This window comes from Rhinopithecus roxellana, chromosome 15, assembly GCF_007565055.1.
Source record: "Rhinopithecus roxellana isolate Shanxi Qingling chromosome 15, ASM756505v1, whole genome shotgun sequence".
NCBI lineage: Eukaryota > Metazoa > Chordata > Mammalia > Primates > Cercopithecidae > Rhinopithecus > Rhinopithecus roxellana.
The window spans coordinates 20,344,551-20,365,145 of record NC_044563.1 but is presented as its reverse complement, the minus strand read 5'-3'; the positions used below and the strand labels follow the sequence as shown (position 1 = coordinate 20,365,145).

At 37.3% G+C, this 20,595-nt stretch overlaps 1 protein-coding gene across 1 annotated transcript in view; it reads right to left on the bottom strand.

The window, feature by feature from the left end:
• The window catches only part of LPXN (leupaxin), a 47,655-nt gene that overhangs the window by 7,838 nt on the left and 19,222 nt on the right, over nt 1-20,595 (bottom strand). Inside the window, exons 4-7 of the mRNA XM_010386359.2 lie at nt 17,119-17,218; nt 13,386-13,553; nt 12,300-12,473; nt 12,114-12,195 (exon numbers count right to left, since the gene is read on the bottom strand). Coding sequence (XP_010384661.1) covers nt 12,114-12,195; nt 12,300-12,473; nt 13,386-13,553; nt 17,119-17,218 — 524 coding nt within the window. The remainder of the gene's footprint in view (nt 1-12,113; nt 12,196-12,299; nt 12,474-13,385; nt 13,554-17,118; nt 17,219-20,595) is intronic.

Below are 20,595 nucleotides of genomic sequence, written 5' to 3'. Positions count from 1 at the left end.
ATAAAATCTCTCAATAACTAGGTATTGATGGAATGTATCTCAAAATAATAACAGCTATTTATGACAAACTCACAGCCAATATCATACTGAATGGGCAAAAACTGGAACCATTCCCTGTGAAAATCGGCACAAGACAAGGATGCCCTCTCTCACCACTCCTATTCAACACAGTGTTGGAAGTTCTGGCCAGGGCAATCAGGCAAGAGAAAGAAATAAAGAGTATTCACATAGGAAAAGAGGAAATCAAAATTATCTCTGTTTGCAGATGACATGATTGTATATTTAGAAAACCCCATCATCTTAGCCTAAAATCTCCTAAAGATGATAAGCAACTTCAGCAAAGTCTCAGGATACAAAATCAATGTGCAAAAATCACAAGCATTCCTATACACCAATAATAGAGAGAAAAATCATAAGTGAAACTCATTCACAATTGCTATAAAGAGAATTAAATACCTTGGAATACAATCTACAAGGGATATGAATGACATCTTCAAGGAGAACTACAAACCACTGTTCAAGGAAATAACACAGGACACAATCAAATGGAAAAATATTCCATGCTTATGGACAGGAAGACTCAATATCGTGAAAATGGCCATACTGACCAAAGTAATTTATACATTCAATGCTATCCCCATCAAGCTACCATTGATTTTCTTCATAGAATTAGAAAAAACTACTTTAAATTTCATATGGAACCAAAAATTAGCCCGCATAGCCAAGACAATCCTAAGCAAAAAGAACAAAGCTGGAAGCATCATGCTATCTGACTTCATACTACACTACAAGGCTACAGTAACAAAAACAGCATGGTACTGGTACCAAAACAGATATATAGATCAATGGAACAGAACAAAGGCCTCAGAAATAACACCACACATCTACAACCATCTGATCTTTGACAAACATGACAAAAACAAGCAACGGGGAAAGGATTCCTTATTTAATAAATGGTGTTGGGAAAACTGGCTAGCCATATGCAGACAACTGAAACTGTACCCCTTCCTTATACCTTATACAAAAATTAACTCAAGATGGATTAAAGACTTAAACGTAAGACCTAAAACCATAAAATTCCTAGAAGAAAACCTAGGCAATACCATTCAGGACATAGGCATAGGCAAAGACTTCATGACTAAAACACCAAAAGCAATGGCAACCAAAGCCAAAATAGACAAATGGGATCCAATTAAACTAAAGAGCTTCTGCACAGCAAAAGAAACTATCATCAGAGTGAACAGGCGACCTACAAAATGGGAGAAAATTTTTGGAATCTATCCATCTGACAAAGGACTAATATCCAGAATCTACAATAAACTTAAACAAATTTACAAGAAAAAAACAACCCCATCAAAAAGTGAGTAAAGGACATGAACAAACACTTCTCTAAAGAAGACATTTATGTAGCCAAAAAACATATGAAAAAAAAAAAGCTCATCATCACTTGTCATTAGAGAAATGCAAATCAAAACCACAATGAGATACCATCTCATGCCAGTTAGAATGGTGATCATTAAAAAGTCAGAAAACAACGGATGCTGGAGAGAATATGGAGAAATAGGAATGCTTTTACACTGTTGGTGGGAGTGTAAATTAGTTCAACTATTGTAGAAGACTGTGTGGCAATTCCTCAAGGATCTAGATCCAGAAATAGCATTTGACCCAGCAATCCCATTACTGGGTATATACCCAAAGGATTATAAATCATTCTACCATAAAGACACATGCACACGTATGTTTATTGCGGCACTATTCACAAAAGCAAAGACTTGTAATCAACCCAAATGCCTATCAATGATAGTCTGGATAAAGAAAATGTGGCACATATACACCATGGAATACTATGCAGCCATAAAAAAAGATGAGTTCATGTCCTTTGCAGGGACATGGATGAAGCTGGAAACCATCATTCTCTGCAAACTATCACAAGAACAGAAAACCAAACACCCCATGTTCTCACTCATAAGTGGGAGTTGAACAATGAGAACACATGGACACAGGGAGGGGAATATCACCCACTGGGGCCTAATGGGGAGCCAGGGGCTAGGGGAGGGATAATATAGGAGAAATACCTAATGTAGATGACGGATTGATGGGTGCAGCAAACCACCATGGCACGTGTATACCTATGTAACAAACCTGCACATTCTGCACATGTACCCCAGAACGTAAAGTACAATAATAAAAAAGAAATAGTTCATTCAAGTAACTTTAAATGATAATGTTGAGAGTGTACAGTCCTAATGATGCATTCTAAAGACAAAACGAGCTAAAAAGAAATCTTAAACTGTTTTTATGTATACTAGAAATGTGCTGAGAGTAGATTCTGATGCTCTTACCACATACACATGAAAAGGGTTACTATGAGTGAGGATGGGTATGTTAATCTGCCTAACTGTAGTAAATATTTCACTGTGTGTATCAAAATATCATGTTGTGTACCTTAAAAATATACAATAAAATAATACAATACTATATATACATGCATATATATACACACAATAAAAATAATTGGTTCATTTATAATATTTATGTATTTTTTGAAATTATTATAGGTAGATTGTATAATAAAGCAAATAATTATATTAATGGCTTTGGAAAGCAAGATTTCCAGCATTAAAAAAGACACAAGTAATCAAACAAAACTGTATTCTTACACTATATCAGATATATTAGTATGAACCCATGACTTACTTTTCTTTTAAAAAAAAAAAAAAAAAAAGAACAGTTCTATCTGGGTGCAGTGGCTCCTGCCTGTACTCCCAGAACTTTGAGAGGCTGAGGCGGGAGGACAGGTTGAAGCCTGGAGTTTGAGATGAGCCCTGGGCAACATAGTCGGAACCACTCTCTACAAAAAAATTTTAAAAATTAGCCTGACCTGGTGGTACACATCTGTAGTCCCAGCTACTCAGAAGGCTGATGTGGGAGAATTGCTTGAGTCCAGGAGTTCAAGGCTGCAGCAAGCTATGACAGCACCTCTGCACTCCAGCCTGGGAGACAGCATGAGACCCTGTCTCTACAAAATTTAAAAACCTTAGAAAGTAGATCTGAAGCTCTGTCCACTGAAAAACGTAGAAGAAATGACATCCCAGAAAGAATGAACCCTCTTAATTTTTAAATACCCTCACTGAAGCAGTCTTTTTGGAGAAATGGATGATTCCAAGTATGTGGCAGAGTTGACAAGATAGGCCTGATGTATCTTGCTGTGCCAAGGAAATAGGAAGATTACTGGGATCATATCAGAAAGATACAGTAACCATATTGAAGGGGCTACCTCTGACCTCAGATGAAAAAAAACGTGAGCATTAAAAAACACTACTTCAATAGATCAAATTATACCAAGTATATGTAACTCCATGAGTGCATAATGATTTTTAAAAATTAAAAATTTATTGGTTTCCATTGGATATTGTTAATGAACCCATTTATTATCCTTATAATTACTCTTAATAACAGAAAGTGTCAAACACTTATCTCACCTTTCCTGTGTGAGATATATTTCAAGATAATCCAATAATTGATGATAGAAAGTTTTTGTAGAACTCAGCTAATAAATATAGCAGGAATAATAGAAAATTCAGCATTTTACCGCCTATTCCATTGGATTTAGGCAATAGTCATCAGTGGGGAACTTTAAAATGGATCAGGATGACACTGCTTAAATCTAGTGGTCAATGTTAGTTATCAATAAAAGTGGTCAACCAGTCATTATATACCTCTTGATGTGATTCAACAAGAAGTATACTGCACCCACCACCTGAAACCTATTCTTCATGAGATCACATGACTTCTAAACTTGCTTCTTAATATTCCAGCAAGAAAAAATGTGGATGGATGGGTGAAAGTTAATAGAGGAATCCATTTGGCAAAACACTTACACTTATTGAAGCTAGGTAAGGAAGCATTTTAATGTTTAAACTGTACTATAATAAAAACATTTAGAAAGCAATTTGTTGAGGTATAAGAACTTTCTCTTTAATACATGAAATTTTCACTGTTAGACACATATTAGAAAACTCTTGGCTTGAGTCTTCCTGATCCCATGTCCAGGTAATGGAGCTACACTGAGAATGAGAAACTCATAGTGAATGTTTTTTAAAACCTTTTAAAACAAGTGCACCTCACAAATCAACAAATAGCCCCAAAATAGATACTTTTAATAATAATATGTTGGACATTATGAGTAAGTCAGGAAACTCAAAAGAAAACAATGAATTCGTAATTTTTGCTAATCAGTAGTTGATTTTCTAATTTTAGCTAAGTAGTAAAAACAGTGTTAAATAAATATACTCAATGCTAGAAGATATATGGAATGATCCATATATTCATATATTCCTGGTAATAATATTAACTGTATTATTCTTTTGGAGAGTCACTTGATAATCTACATCAAGGGTTTTTTTAAAAAAGGTGTAGACATCTAAGTCCTGGGAATTAATTAATACAAATAATTCAAAAGAAGAAAACATTATGTTTAATGATATTCATTACAGTACTACTAAACACCAGAAGTAATCTAAATATGATACTATTGTTAATACATTTAGTTGTTTCCAATGTTTGGAACTATAACAATGCTTCAGTGAAAATCTTTAGGCATATAGTATTTTATTTTTTGTTTATATAAATCCCTAATGGAATAATTGATAATGTTATAATTATTATAAAATATTATGGAATTATGATGAAACAACATGGTGAAATGCTTAAGCATAAAAAAACAATTTTAGGCACACAATAACTTATGTGTGCCCATGTATGAAAAACGTAGAAAAACATCGGAAGGAAAAAGTTTTTTGTATTGCTTGAGGTTAACAGGGTAATAAGTTAAAAACAAAAGTTTCTGCAAGGTGTTTTTATTGTCTTTACACTTAAAAAAAAATTAACTAATTAATCCTTAAGCACTTATTCCAGTGATATATTTGCTCTGTTTTGAAACTCACTTCCCTGAGATACCCAAATGGCTTAGTCCTTTGCTTACCTCTGGGGTCTGCTTAAGAGAAAAAGTGACTCAACCACTGTGTCTCAAATAGTATCTAATCACTCTCTCTCTAACCACGCAGAATAGGTAGTAGTTAGTTGACTAGTTTGATTACTGCTTGTCTCCTCCACCAGAATACATTAATCATGAGGGCAAGAACTTTCCTTTTTGTCACTATATCCCTAGTACTTAGAATAATGCCTGACACATATATAGTAGTTGCTCAATAAATACATATTGAATGAGCAGACATAAGAACAATATTACAATAGCATACTTGAGATCATCTGCTCCAGAGTATATGGCAGTTTAGAGTCTCACTTCAGCATTGACTAGAATATGTATAAATGGATTAACTTTTATGTAAGAAACCTCCTTAGTATTTACTTAGAGAGACACCTAAAATGAAGACTATATTATCAGCAATCCCATTTATGGAGCATCTGCATTGTACTGGTTCCACTGAAGGCTCTGTCTATAGTATTAAATTAAAATGAGATTTTTTCAGAGCAACCTTCTGAAGTAGGCTTTAGCCTCATTTAACAAATGAGAAAAGACAGCTTAGAGAATTTACACCTGACTAGTCAGTAGAGGAGCTGAGATTCAAATCTAGGCCTAACTTCAAAGCCTAACTTCAATGTCATACCTCTAACTTAAATGCATCCTGACTTTGACCTCTCTGTGGGAACTGACAGCATCAGCTGAGCACAAATAATTTTGTAAATATGAGAGTTCTACCTCTTCTCCACTAAAACAGCATGTAAGCAAAGCATGCACAGTGTTCTGTAAAGCAGACCACCTAGAAAACACTATTTCTAGAAATCAGCTTTGATAACGGCAGCCAGATCACAACATGGCAATAGAAACAGCTAGGTGTTGGGACCCAAACCATATAGCTGCAGTTTTTCCACTACCTCAACACTTTTTCACATGCCTTGCTTTGTTCAGCTTTGCTTTCTTTAAAAAGCAGACAGTTTAGCAGAATTCTGAGGCCTACAGATCTGAATCTAAACTACTAATTTTATATGCTGTCCTGTGTTCTTCTTCTAAATGCCTGAGACACAGAAGAGCTCACTTTACTTTTTATTTACTCTGTCAAATGATGTCTAGTCTATTCAAGGGAAACTGAATACCATAAGTCCTACTATGTAAGAAAAACAAATACCTGCAACCACCTGTCTCATTTTGTGTAGCGTAATAGTGTTTCTCAAACTTTAGTGTGCATTATTCATCTGGGAACTTGATAAAATGCAGATTGCTGGGTCTTCCACCCTGAGTTTTCAATTCAATAGGTCTGGGATGGGGCCCAAGATTTCACATTTCTAACAAGTCCCCAGGTGATGCTGGTGCTGCATAAAGCAAATGACACAAAACTGAGCTTGCCTATAGGTAGGTATTACTTGAGAAAACTGTAAGACATGCCAACTATCTGAGAAATGACCCTCATCTAGGCATCTGCTGGACAGCTGCTTTCGCGAGTGGGATAACAGGGGAGTAACAGCCTCTGTTTCAACTCAGGTAGATCTCAGGAAGGGAATCAAAAGCAATCAGCCAAACTTGCTGTGATACCCCTGCATTTCATAATTTAATAAATTAAGAAAGTTTCAGCTCTTGCTTTCTTGGAGGATCTCTCTGGGACCAATTACCTCATGAGGAAGAATGAGAAATACTGACAATTAAAAGTGCCACAAAAAGAGGGAGAGTGTTTATACTCTGGTGAGGCTCTTAGCCACAGGGGAAATTAGGGAGCACCTACACGGCCTGGATAATGAACAATTAAAAAGAAACACAGGTAGACACTGAAGAGCTCATCCCTGTGGGAGGAGGCTAAGGCCCAATGGCTTGAGCCTTAAAGAGGAATTCTCTGAACTGATGAAAAAATACAGATGAACTTAATTTCCCAGGAGGCTCAGTGGTTAAACTGTCATTATAGAAACTCTTTGTGACTATGTCACTTGGGGTGAGGCAGGATGTCACCTAATTAATGGACTGACCATATGGCAGGAGACCTTTTTACAAAAAGCCAGGCATAAAAAGGAAAATACAACCTAAGTGAAGCTTCTGATTAATAAATGTCACTTTTTGTCATGTGACTTTATGTATAAATATGTTTTAAGTGTTGTTTCCTGTTTATATAAAGCCATAAATGACCCCATCAGCCCTGTCTGTCTAGAAGGGGCCTGAGTCAAGAAAATGAGAACTAGTTACCTTCATGGTGCTTTCTGGTCATCCTATGGATTGGATATTTTTGTGTATGTGTATCTAACTTATGTCTCTACTTGAAATGTGCCTATGTCCTGTTGTTCTGCTTTCAGGCAACTTCTCCATCATAATGATCCATGGGGCACTATTCACTTGCTGACTGTTCTACTCAACTAATTCTCAGACTTTTATGGCTACCAGTACAATATAAATTACTGTAACACATTTTAATATGATTTGGATTAAGTGTCAATGAAAAATGCTGCTTAGGTAAAATATCATCTAGAAATGAAATACCTAATGATTTGTGAAAAAGCATTGAGCAAGCTCCAGTGAACAAGCAAATTACTACAGGGCACTCTGCTTGTGGAATCTGTCAGTGCCACTGTATCTGGGTCTACTGTCAAATAAAGCATATTGTGTTGGTACCACAAAAGTAAAGAGATGCAACAGCAGAAGAGGAATTGAGTTTCAGTCAAAAGGCAGTTGTGATGTTTTATAAAAAACATGTAACTTGCAGAAATGATACCCAAGTTGAAATCTTGCCTCTTCAACTTTCTAACTGTGTGACTTTAAGAAAATCCTTTACCTACCTGAGACTCACTATTTTTATCTATAACTAGGTAAAATGTGGAATAAACTTGCTCTCACAAGACTGTAGTGGCATCAAATAAATTATTTTTAACCATATACATAATAATATGCCTGATATTTGGGAAAGTCTCCATATTAGCAAAGGGCCTAAACACATGGGATTTTCTTTACTCCCTCCTGAAACATCATTAACATGACAGTTAAGGAATTATGTAAATTATAAAGATCCATAAGGAAAGCTATATAAAAGTAAAGGATATGCCACCAGGTGAGATATTAACTAAATTTTCAAGAATTTAAAGTAGGTTATAAGAGTGGCAACTGGCTTAACATAAGTAAGAAAACTGGAACTTACGTCTCCACAGATGGGAGAGGCCAATAAAAATCAAGCCATCTTGAATGCGATAATATCAGAGGGGCTCAGGAATTGAATGCATGAGGTATTCTTCAAGGCTGAAACAGGACTGGTTGAAAGTCTAAAGAACGATTAGAAGGTTAGATGCCTTATCTTATGGTAAGATGCAGTGATTAGTTCTGTAAATATTGAACAAGAGAGTCTCAATGATCAGGGATGTTGGACACCATGAAGAAATGAGTCAAGCTCTCTACTGAAAAATGGGAATTAAGTAAAAGTTGACATGCTGAATGGTGAAAGTCCATTCCCCCATCCCCTTTTTCAATCTCAGAATGCTGGCAAAGAGAACATCTCTTTAACATAATTGGCTCAACAGAAAAGACCTAAGATTGTCATATTCAGGAGTCACTCAACAAAATGGCCAGAGCATCTTACTTGAGTACTGTATAGTCAAGTCCACCAGTCAACAATTTCTGTCTATATCCATGGAGTTTGAAATTAGCATTTTAGTGTCTCCTTCTTAAATAGTAACAGACAACCATGGATCAGCAGTATTTGCAAAGACCAGTGTAAACAAATGTAAGGCACCAAAATGTAATATATATCAAATTCCAAATTGAACTGCAAAACATCCCTCCAAACAGATAGCCAAAGACTATTTGTACAATTCTGGAATTCCTCATTCATGTTCAGGAGAAAACAGGTAAAGAAAAAGGAAAACTGGCCGGGCGCGGTGGCTCAAGCCTGTAATCCCAGCACTTTGGGAGGCCGAGATGGGCGGATCACGAGGTCAGGAGATCGAGACCATCCTGGCTAACACGGTGAAACCCCGTCTCTACTAAAAAAATACAAAAAAAAAAAAAAAACTAGCCCGGCGAGGTGGCGGGCGTCTGTAGTCCCAGCTACTCGGGAGGCTGAGGCAGGAGAATGGCGTAAACCCGGGAGGCGGAGCTTGCAGTGAGCTGAGATCCGGCCACTGCACTCCAGCCTGGGTGACAGAGCGAGACTCCGTCTCAAAAAAAAGAAAAAAAGAAAAAGGAAAACTGAGAGAAGGATTTCTTTGAAGAAAACTGTGCTATGAGTGCCTCATCACCACCAAGAAAGATGATGTATAATCCTGTTATCAAGATAACCTGAGGTTATCACTCAGGTTAAAAGAGGGACTTCAGTGGGACCACTCAGAGAGCTGGATATGTGTGCCTTGGCATTAGTGAGATGCAGTTAGTGGTATCAGAGTTATCCCTGGAAAAAGTCCATAGGTGAGTCTGGCTGAAAGAGCCTATGGCAGCTGAATAGAAACATGCAGCTAAAAATTAATTGTAACTCCACTGGCTGTCAGAGAAAAGAGTAAGTTATCCACGGTCCTTCTATGAAAATTTGAGTGGAATAGATGATCTGGAACCATGTTAATAATTTCTAAGGGTTCACTAGGGGGGAACAATGAAAGCCCCTTGAAAAAAAGAATCTTTACAAAACAAATCCTCAAAGAAACATGACAAGGACAGAACAGCCAGTCAAGACACGTAAAGGGCAATCAAGAGTTCACTGTTGGACCTGTCTTAATCCCAAAAAGAATTCAGGGAAAAAGGTCAGAGCTAAACACTGGCCAGGCCTGGAGAGCATACAGCCAATTTAACAACAATCCCAGACAAGTTTAGACCTTCCTGCCTTCCATTCTCATCTCCATCCTCCCTAGTGTTTCAAGCCTACAGCAGGCAGGTGTCAATGCTGGCAATAAGGGTGAGGGTGGTAGATAACAAAGTGGGGTCAGGAGAAATGAAAGGCCATACCCCTGTCCTCACCTCCTGCAGCTTGAAGGTCCTAAAAAAGAGAGGGAGTGGCTGTCACTTTTAAAGTGCTGTAAGCCTTAACTATTACACAGACCGAATTACCTATGGGCTTAGTTTTTGTGTTTTGTTTCTTAAACTGATTTTATATGTAGAACTGTTTTTTAAGAGTAATCAGAAAAGACAGAGGATTGCACCAGCTTTTATTTGTAAGAGAGGAGAAATCCTTCCCCACTGAGTTCATTCTAAAAGGACAGGAAAAAAAACAAAGTAAAGCCGCTTTCTGATTCCACGTTTGCTCAAAACAAACATAAAAAGAAGAAATGTTTTTAAAAAAGACAATTCAGAAAACACATGAAGCAAACACACAAAGGGGGAAGAATGGGTCATGTAGAAAGGATCAAGGATAAAAAAATTTTAATAAAAACTTGCCAACTATGGAAGGTAGAAGACGGTGAAGCAATGTCTTCAGAATTATGAAGGAAAAGAGTTTCCACTTAGAATTCTATCCCCAGGCAACTTAAGGGAAATGACAGAACAAAAATATTTTCAGATATTCAAGTTCTCAAAAATTCTTTCTCAGAAAGCTACTAGGGGATTTTCCCCACCAAAATAAAGGTGGTAACATGTATAAAACATAGACATGGGACCCAGGAAACAGAGCATCCAAAGAGGAACGTAATAAAAGGAATTTCTAAGAGTAATTACTAGATATAATTCTAAGTTACTGAACCAGAATGACTGTTACTCATCAGGAAGAAATCATTTCATGTTGAATCAGGAGGAAGAAAGTCTCCTGGAGGGGTATCTCCAGCAAAAAAAAAAAAAAAAAAAAAAAAAAAAAAAAAAAAAAGAAAGAAAGAAAGAAAGAAAAGAAAAGAAACTGACTTATTGCTAGATGCAGTTGACCATTTTGAAAAGAATTTCACAGTTCTGTTACATAACTTAGTGATAAGTACAATGAAAACAAAGCTAATTTCATAAAGGATTCAAATGTTAAGAAAAAAATGAATTTATACAAAAAGGAGACTGTGATAATAATATTAACATTACTATACCTCCGTGTGCTTGGCACTGTTCTAAATGCTATGTTTGTATTGTCTTTAAATCCTCATAACAACCCTATAAGGTAGGCAATTTCATTAGGACTATTTTACTGATGAGGAAAGTGAGGTACAGAGATGTTAAATGACTTGAACAACATCATACAGTGAATAAATACCACAACCCAGATTTGAACCGGGAAGTCTGACTCTAAAATCCAGACTCTAGTGTAGTCAGTTTGCTACATGGCTTACTTGTGAGCAGTATTTTATGGTTGTCAACATATACACACTGAATACTGATCCAATCTGTAATTATGACATAATTATACATTGAAAAAACAGGGGAGGGGAATTAAGTTGGGACTGAGTGGGGTAATAATAACATTTCTAAATCTCATCTTCCCTCCTAGACAGTCAATACATAATGGTTGAAACTGGAAAAATAAAACAACCTATAACAACATAAGTTATTACTTAAAACACATAAGCAGGCCAGGCACGGTAGTTCATGCCTAATCCCAGCACTTTGGGAGGCCGAGGCAGGCAGATCATGAGATGAGAAGTCCAAGACCAGCCTGGCCAATACGGTGAAACCCCGTCTCTACTGAAAATACAAAAATTAGCCAGGCATGGTGGCAAGTGCCTGCAGTCCTAGCTACTCGGGAGGCTGAGGCAGAAGAATCGCTCGAACCCGGGAGGTGGAGGTCGCAGTGGGCCGAGATCGCACCAGAGATCGCACCACTGCACTCCAGCCTGGGCAACAGAGCAAGACTCCATCCAAAACACACACACACAACAACAACAACAACAAATAAGTAAATAACAGAAGAAACAGCTAAAATAATTTGGAGAGGAGAACTGGATTTGGGGATGAGAACGAGACTTTTTCAATATTCAACAAGAAAAGTCTTTTTCAATGTTACCCTTGAAGTAATATTTGAGGTTTTAAACTATGCATTTGTATTTCTGTGATTTAAAAAATCAATGTAAAGGGAACTTATAAATGTTGGAGAAAGGTAGAGAGGGATGGTGTCTAGTACTGCAATGGGCGCTTCGATAGTAGTGATAGGAACCAGGACTCCCATGACTACCAGGAAAGGTGTTGCTGGTCTTATAACTATACAACCTCTCAAGTTGGGTCATACCTTCTGCACCAAACACCTCTCCACAGTGAGAGCAGAAGAAGTGTTCTGGGTGCCAGGTCTGGTTCATTGCTGTCAGCACTTTCTGAAAAGGGAACACACAGATATTACAATGATGCAGAGTTGTAAAGCATGACTCTGGTTCTGAACGAGTGATTGAAAGCTGGAGAGGAATGGGGATTTACTTACATCCAGGATGGGAGCAGCGCAGTAAGCGCAGCGTGGAGAAAAAAGTTGGTGGTAGTCGTTGGGGCAGTAGGCCAAGCCATTCCGCTCAAAGAAGGGACTGGAGCCAATCTCTTCTTTGCAATGAGTACAGACAAAATGTTCAGGATGCCATGATTGCCCTAGAGCATGGATCACCTGTGGAGTGAAATGAAGCCTGACACAGGAGCCCAGTTGAGTGCTCTATAGCCTATAGGTTGCACAACTCTAGGGAGCACTCTTCACACTGTACCCCTTGTAGACAACACCCTGTGGAATTATACAACACTGAGGCCTAGACCTAGGTTCCACCTAAGGCCATCTGTTATCTGTGCTTTATGGATTGATAATAAAAGGATGCCCACTTCCCTGACTGATCACTGTGATGAAAGCCTGTAAATGTTCACAACCACTCCACTGCCACAGGGGGTGGCCGAAACAACATAGAGCACATTAATGACAGACAAGTTGTAACTGTAGCCTTGGCGTGGAAGGGACCCCTGGAAGAGGAAAAGGCCAAATGACAGTTTTTATTCCTCTAGTTTGAACACTTTATTCCATGCCCTATGCAGTCAGGTCTCAAAGTCTTTTATCATAGCTTTGGTCAAGGATGATGCAGAACAGGGGTCTGCAGCTGTGACTTGGAGCTGAGTTCAGCTGAAAATTGTAATCAATCAATTTAGACTGGGAATGTCTGAACAAAGGGAGCAGTGAGAAAGGTCATCTCAGTAAAGGCAGTACAGAAAAATGGTTAAGAACTCACTCGGGAGAGAGTCTACTGGTTTCAGATCTTATCTCTACTTCTTACTAGGCCTTGGATATGTCCATTAATGTCTTTGAGCCCTTAGTTTCCTTATCTTTACAAAGGGAGCAACCATGCTTCTTGAAGGGCCGATATGACCATTAAATGAGGAAATACTTGTAAAGCACTTAGCTCAGTGGCCAGAGCACTGTGATTAGTAATTATTCATGATAAGTAAAACATCTCAAATTATAAGGAGAACAAGCAATCCTTGACGGGACAGAGAAAGACACAGAAGGCTGTAGGACCAAAATTTCAGCCCATCTCACCTTCCCAGCAATTGGTTTCTGGCAGGATGCACAATGGCCCTTGGGCACTGTGGCAATGCCAAGGTCCTGCAATTCCTGCTCCAGACCCCCGAGCATTGAGTCCAGGGAGGCCTTGTGATCCTGCTTGTCTGGTAAGTGTTTCTTGCCAGCATCTGCTCTCACTGCAACCTGGCCCAAGGGAAGAACCAAGAACACAATCAGTCTCATGTATTTCTATTCTCACTGGCATCTTCTAATGACTCTATAAATTCACCTTTACTGACTGATCTCTTAGCCTCTCCCCAGCCTTCCTCCAAGGCATTGGAAGAATCTAAAATTTCAACACCAATAAAAATATTGTCATCTCCCTTTCATCCTAAACTCCTCAGGCCAAATGAAATCTGACTAATCTTCTGCTTGTAAATCTTTTCTTAACATAGGAATTTTAGTACATGAAAATGATACCCTTTGAAGATCTTAGGATGACCCCAGTTCAAAAACTAGTCACATCTCCATTTTACTCACTTATTTGACAGTATTTGTTGAATACCTGGTTTGTGCCAATCATTGCTCTAAGCACTTGGATTAAAGCAAGGATAAGACAGACCAAGTGTCTGGTCTCATGGAATAGAATTCTGTGGGTGATAGACAATAAACAGTTAAACAAACAAATGCATGTTATAATGTCAGATAGAGATGTTATATAGAGAGATAGAAATGACACACGGAGATGGTGAGAATAATTGATTTAGATGGAGGTAATAATCAAAGAAGGCCCCTCTAATAAAGTAATATTTGAGTAGATACTTGGGACTCAGAAATATTGGGAATTTATGGGAAAAGCATTCTAGGGGAGGGAAGGCCCTGAGGAAGAAAACAACTTGGCACATTAGAAGGAAAGTCAAAGAGGTCAGTGGGGCTAAAGCAGAGGGAGTGAGATTGAACACAGCAGGAGAAGGTGATTGAGAGAGAGAGGCAAAGATCACATAGGAACCTCATGGTAAACACTTGGGTTTTATTCCAAGGTGATGGGAGCCATTGTAGGATTTCAAGCACAGGAGTGAAGGAATCTGGAGGATCCCTGTGGTAGCTGAGTGGAGAATTAAGTGTTGACAAGCAAGAGTGAACATAGGGAGATTATCAGATAATGACTTAGATCAGTGTTATAGGAGAAGGTGGTGAGAAGTCGTCAGATAAGACTTGTTGATTGATTGGAATTATTTAAGCAAAGTCCAAAATTATTATAAACTATTCAAAGAAAGATCCTTACTTTAAAAAAAAGCCGGGGGGTGGGGCTAACTGACCCTTCATAACCTCGTATCCTGATTCTGGCTCTCTCTACTCCTTTCCAGCTGAGCGACTGCTACCATCTATCTACAGAATACTTCACTCATCAGAAAACTACAATGGCTCTCCATTGCCTCCACATCAAGTCTGCACTCATCAGACAGACATTCAAAGCTTCCCATCCACTCTCCTCCCTTTTTATCTTTCCCAATCTCATCTTTTATTAATACTATGTTGTAAAAGGCCTCCATTGTTTAGGCCAGCTGGGCTCTTCAGTCTCCTGAATGTGATCTGTTACTGTCTGCCTTAAGACCTCTACTTATCTTACTTTTACTGCCTGTTAAACATCACATTGTCAACAATCAAAATGCTCATTTTCCTTCAAGGCATTTTGATCATCTGACAGACATCCTTCCTCCTCTAATATATGTTAGTTAATATTCAAGAGGTTAGTGTTCAGAAGGTTAGTGTCTGAAAGGTCCGAAGGGGTGACTGACATTAATTATGAAAAATAAGTAAAAATACAATATAACTACATCTACACCTACATCTCTATCTCTTCACTGGTACCTTCCAGAATACTTCTGAACAGATATAGAAGAGACAGGAAATTCTGCCTATCTCCAGTGGGGCAGAACTGGATGGCTAGGCTGCAGAGCTGAGAAGGAAACAGTTTTAAGTGCAAGCTTTTTGTACTTTTGATTTTTGTACAATGTGAAGGTGAAGCTTATTCAAAAGATAAATGGGGCCAGGAACAGTGGCTCATGCCTGTAATCCTAGTACTTTGAGAGGCTGAGGCAGACAGGTCACCTGAGCTTAGAAGTTTGAGGCCAGGGGGCAACATAGCAAAACCTCGTCTACTAAAAATACAAAAATTAGCTGGGCATGGTGGCGCATGCCTGTAATCCTAGCTACTCAGGAGGCTGAGGCACTAGAATCGCTTGAACCCAGAAGGTGGAGGTTGCAGTGAGCCGAGATCACGCCACTGCACTCCAGCCTGGGTAACCGAGTAAGAATTCGTCTCAAAAAAAAAGATGGCGTTGTAAATTAAAAATTTAAATAAACCAAGATACATGTTAAATCAATTAGAAACACAACACAATTAAATCTAATGTACATTTTTTTCTCGTATTTTCAGATATATAGCATAATGAGCCAATCTACCCAGCTTTATTGTAGACACTGGCCCATCAAAGGATGTAAGCCATTAAGGAAAACTTGTTTGTAATGTTTATTTATTCATCTCTCTAATAAATATGTGTTGCTCACAATGTATCAGGCCCTGTGTTGAGCATTGGGAGTCCCAAGGTGAGCTCTAAAGATAAGGTCCCTGCCCCCTCCAATCACACACGTTCTTACATACTGTTTTGAAATTATTTCACAGTCACCTCATGAGTATATGTCAAATCCTCCAACCAGATTTAAAATGGTTGGATTCTCTGCCTTAAGGATTCTGGATTATATTTCCTTAATAAATCTTTAAGCCTATTTATCTGAGATTTTCATTCCACGCCAGACCATGTGAGCTCACCACTTTAGAGGTGTTCTAGAGACTAGAACAAAGAGGCAGATTTTATCTCAATATGGGCTTGGGACTTCTCACCCTTCCTACTGTCAGAGGTACACTTTGATCTCCCCTGCTGTGTCTCAGCTTGCTCACTGGTATCCTCTGTCCTGCTTAGTCAGGTCTCTTTAACAGTCCTTTCGGCCAGGCACAGTGGCTCACGCCTGTAATCCGAGCACTTTGGGAGGCCTAGGCAGGTGGATCACGAAGTCAGGAGTTTGAGACCAGCCTGGCCAAGATGGTGACACCCTGTCTCTACTAAAAATACAACAAAAATTAGCTGTGCGCAGTGGCGGGCACCTGTAATCTCAGCTACTCAGGAGGCTGAGGCAGGAGGATCGCTTGAACCCGAGAGGCGGAGGTTGCAGTGAGCCAAGATTGCGCCACCTCACTCTAGCCTGGGTCACAGAGCAAGACTCTGTCTCAAAAAAAAAAAGAAAATCCTTCCACATTATCAAGCCTTAGATACCTCTGCCTTCAGGACTCATTGCAACTAACACCACCTTTATTCCCATCTCTTTATGTCCAAACTCTGCCAGTTCTTCAGAGTCCATCCCAGGTTTCAACTATCTGATTAAATCTCCAAAATCTCTCTATATCCGTAATGTTTGCTCCACATATGTTTGCAAACCACCTGGCTTTTATTCTATAAATGTTAAAAAACTTATGCCTCATTTTGCCAAGCACACTCCAGCTCCTTGAGATCAAAGTCTATATTATATATTAATTTTTGTGTCCAAATAACACGTAGTACAAAGATGGGTTAATTCATGGAATTAAATTTAGTCTGGAAAAAGCAATGACAACTTAGGAAAATTCCTAAGTGGGAGAATGTAGAGCTGAGTTCCACAAAGAAAAACTGGTGACCCCATGGGCCCTGTTTATCATCTGGACTGCACTCACCTTGGCCTGCATCTCAGTCAGGTGAGCCATGAGCTCATCCAACTGAGCAGCTGCTGACGTTTTAGAAGGCGGTGGTGATACCTTTGGCTCTTGGGCTTCACTACAGAGGGAAAACAAAAAAAGTCATACGAACAAATCAAAACTCAAATAATGTTAAACCACACATAAAGTACTGGAAATGCAATTGTAATAATGAATCCCTTGGATATGAAGCTAAAATCAGAGATGGGGGTATTTAAAAATACATATTGATATGTACTAGACTGAAAATCTAAACAAGTTCTCTCTGCCTTTTGTCTCTATTTCTCCCTGGCCATCTAAGTTATAAAAAGTATTATATCTCCTGTCAGTTATTGTCAAAAATAAAAATAAACTAGAATATAGAGCAGGCATCAACAAATAAGGTCCTTGGATCAAATCTGGCCATGTCCATTCATTTACTTACTGTCTATAGTTGCTTTTCTGCATAGTTGGGTAGTTGCTACAAAGACTTTACAGTCCATGAAGCCTAACAAACTTTCTATCTGCCTCTTTATAGAACAAGTTTGCAAATCTCTGCTGCAGAAAGTTTACATAATATATATGATGATGATTTCCTATTCATATAATTGTAAGTAAATTATAAATAAATAAAACTTTGGACCCAATAAACAGAATATGGATTCTATTCAAGTATCTGCATAATCATTAGTAAAATTAACCATGTATGAGGATACAAAGTAAAGCTCAATAAATTTTTTTAAGTACATCATATAGACCATATTCTTAGATTGGAGTGAATAGAAGTACAAATTAATCATAAAAACTATCCACATAAGAAAAAACAAAGCACTTCTAAATAATTCTTGGGATAAAAAAGATTAAACTGAATTTCAAATCAGATAGAAATAGCAATGAAAACACACACACACACACACACACACATGCACACACATACACATGTCTTTGGGAGTTGAAAGCTAAATGTTACTGAGAAGAAAATACATAAATAGCCTTAAGTGTGATATCAAAAAATGAGGAAGATCACAAATAAACAAAACTTTCAAGTCAAGAGTCTCAGAAAAATCTGAAATAATTGAACAGAAGGAATAAATGCATAAATTAATGAAATAGAAAACAAGAAATAAAACAAAAACTGACAGTTTTGGGGGTATCGTTGTATAAAATTTCCAAATAATAGAAAAATATAGAACATTACTTCATTCTATATATAGCCCAGAAACTTTTTAAAATCAAAGAAAAAACGATGTGCATGCATGAGAGAGAGAAGGTTAAATAAAATTAGTTGAAATGTGTTTTCTTAAAAAGACATAAAAAATTTTAAAAAGTCATGGCTAGGTGGTGTTTATACTGGTCATCCAAAAATAGTTCAAAATTAGGAAAAAGATTAATATAATTCATTAACAAATACGAGAAAAACTTTATAAACACAATGATATGTGCTGAAAAAGCAGTGGAAGACAAATTTAACAACCCTTCCTGTTGTTGAATATCAAGAAAAATAAGAAAAAGTCTATAAACTGATAAAATGTTTCCATAAGAAATCTATAGCAAATCTCATAATTAATAGTCAAATATTAAGCAGATTTCTAATTAAGAGGTAAGTTGGACATAGATCCTATTATCATTGGCAATCTTCAACATTATTTTAGAATACATTATCAAACACATTTAAAAGTAAAATAAGAGAATTATATAGTTGAAAAAAGGCAGCACATCTTCATTCTTTATTTTAAAATAGATGCTATAATAATTTCCCAGGAAAATGTAAGATAAATGACTGAACAACCATTGGAATGAATAAAAAAGATCAGGGTGGCGATTAGATACAAGAATAAAATGAAGCAGCCTCTTTCCTACTGACCATCAATAAGCAGTTTGAAAATCCAATGAGAAAAAAAGAACCTGTTCACAATTCTAACAAAAGTTATAAAATATCAATAATATATTTAACAAAAAATGTGCAAGAATTCTATGAAGAAAAACCATTGGCAGACATAAAGGAAGATCCACATATCCAATTAAACAATGAGCAAAGGACCTGAATAGATGTTTCTCCAAAGAAGAAATAAAAATGGCCAAAAGGTATATGAAAAGGTATTCAACACCATTAATCATCAGGGAAATGCAAATCAAACTATTATAAGATACCACTCACAAACAGATGGCTATTCTCAAAAAGTCAAAAGATGGCAAATGTTGGCCAGGGTATGGAGAAAAAAAGAACACTTATACACTGTTGGTGGGAATGTAGATTGATACAGCCATTATAGAAAATACTATGGAGGTTTCTAAAGACATTAAAAATAGAAATACCACATGACACAGAAATCCTTCTTCTGGGCATACACAAAATAAATGAAATTACCGCTTCGTAAAGATATCTGCACTCTTACGTTCATTGCAGCATTATTCACAATAGCCAAGAGGTGGAAACAACTTAAGTGTCCATCAATGAACAGACACCAATGGAATACAGACATTGTGAAATATGCACACATACAGAGCAGAACATTATTCAGCCTTAACAAAAAGGAGATCCTGCTATTTGTCATAGCACTGATGAACTGGAAGGACATTATACTAAGTTAAATAAGAAAGAAAAATATTGCATGATTTCACTTATAGGTGGAATTTTTTTTGTTATTTAAAAAGGTCAAACATGTAGATAGATCGGTGATGAGGGGCAGGAAAGGGAGTGAAAATGGGGACATGTAGGTTAGAGAATATGAAGTAGCAGATATGTAAGATGAACAAGTCTAGAGATCTAATGTACAACATAAGAACTATCGGTAATGAAATCGTGTTGTATTTAGGATTCCTATTGAATGAGTAGATTTTGGCTGTTCTTGCCACAAAAACAAACAAAAATGTGTAACTGTGTGAGATAATAAATATGTTAATTTGCCTCACTATAGTAACCATTTTACTAACTATTCATATCCCATAACATAATATTGTACACCTTAAATATGCACAATAAAATGTATTTTTAGAAAAGAAGTCCTACATAAATGAAGATAAATATTATGTCAGTTTCCCCTAATTAAATTATAAATTCAATGTAATTCACATAAAAATTCTGACAATTATTCAAGCTAATTAGTAAGGTGATGTTAACATTTATGGGATAGAACACTCAAGACAATTTTGGAAAAAAACATAGGAGGGGTGTGTGGTGTCTCACACCTGTGGTCCCAGCACTTTGGGAGGTCCAGGTAAGAGAATCACTTGGGACCTGGAGTTTGAGAACAACCTAGGAAACATGAGAGAGACCTGGTCTCTACAAAAATTAAAAGTTTTAAAGAAAAAAAAAAAAAAGAAAAACAGGAGAGAAGATTTGTCTTGATAGATGAGGTGTCTTATAGAGTAACAATAATTAAATTTGTATGATGTTGGTAAAAAAAAAAAAATAGATAGGGCTGGGTGTGATCGTTTATACCTGTGATCACTCTGGGAAGCTGAGGCAGGAGGACT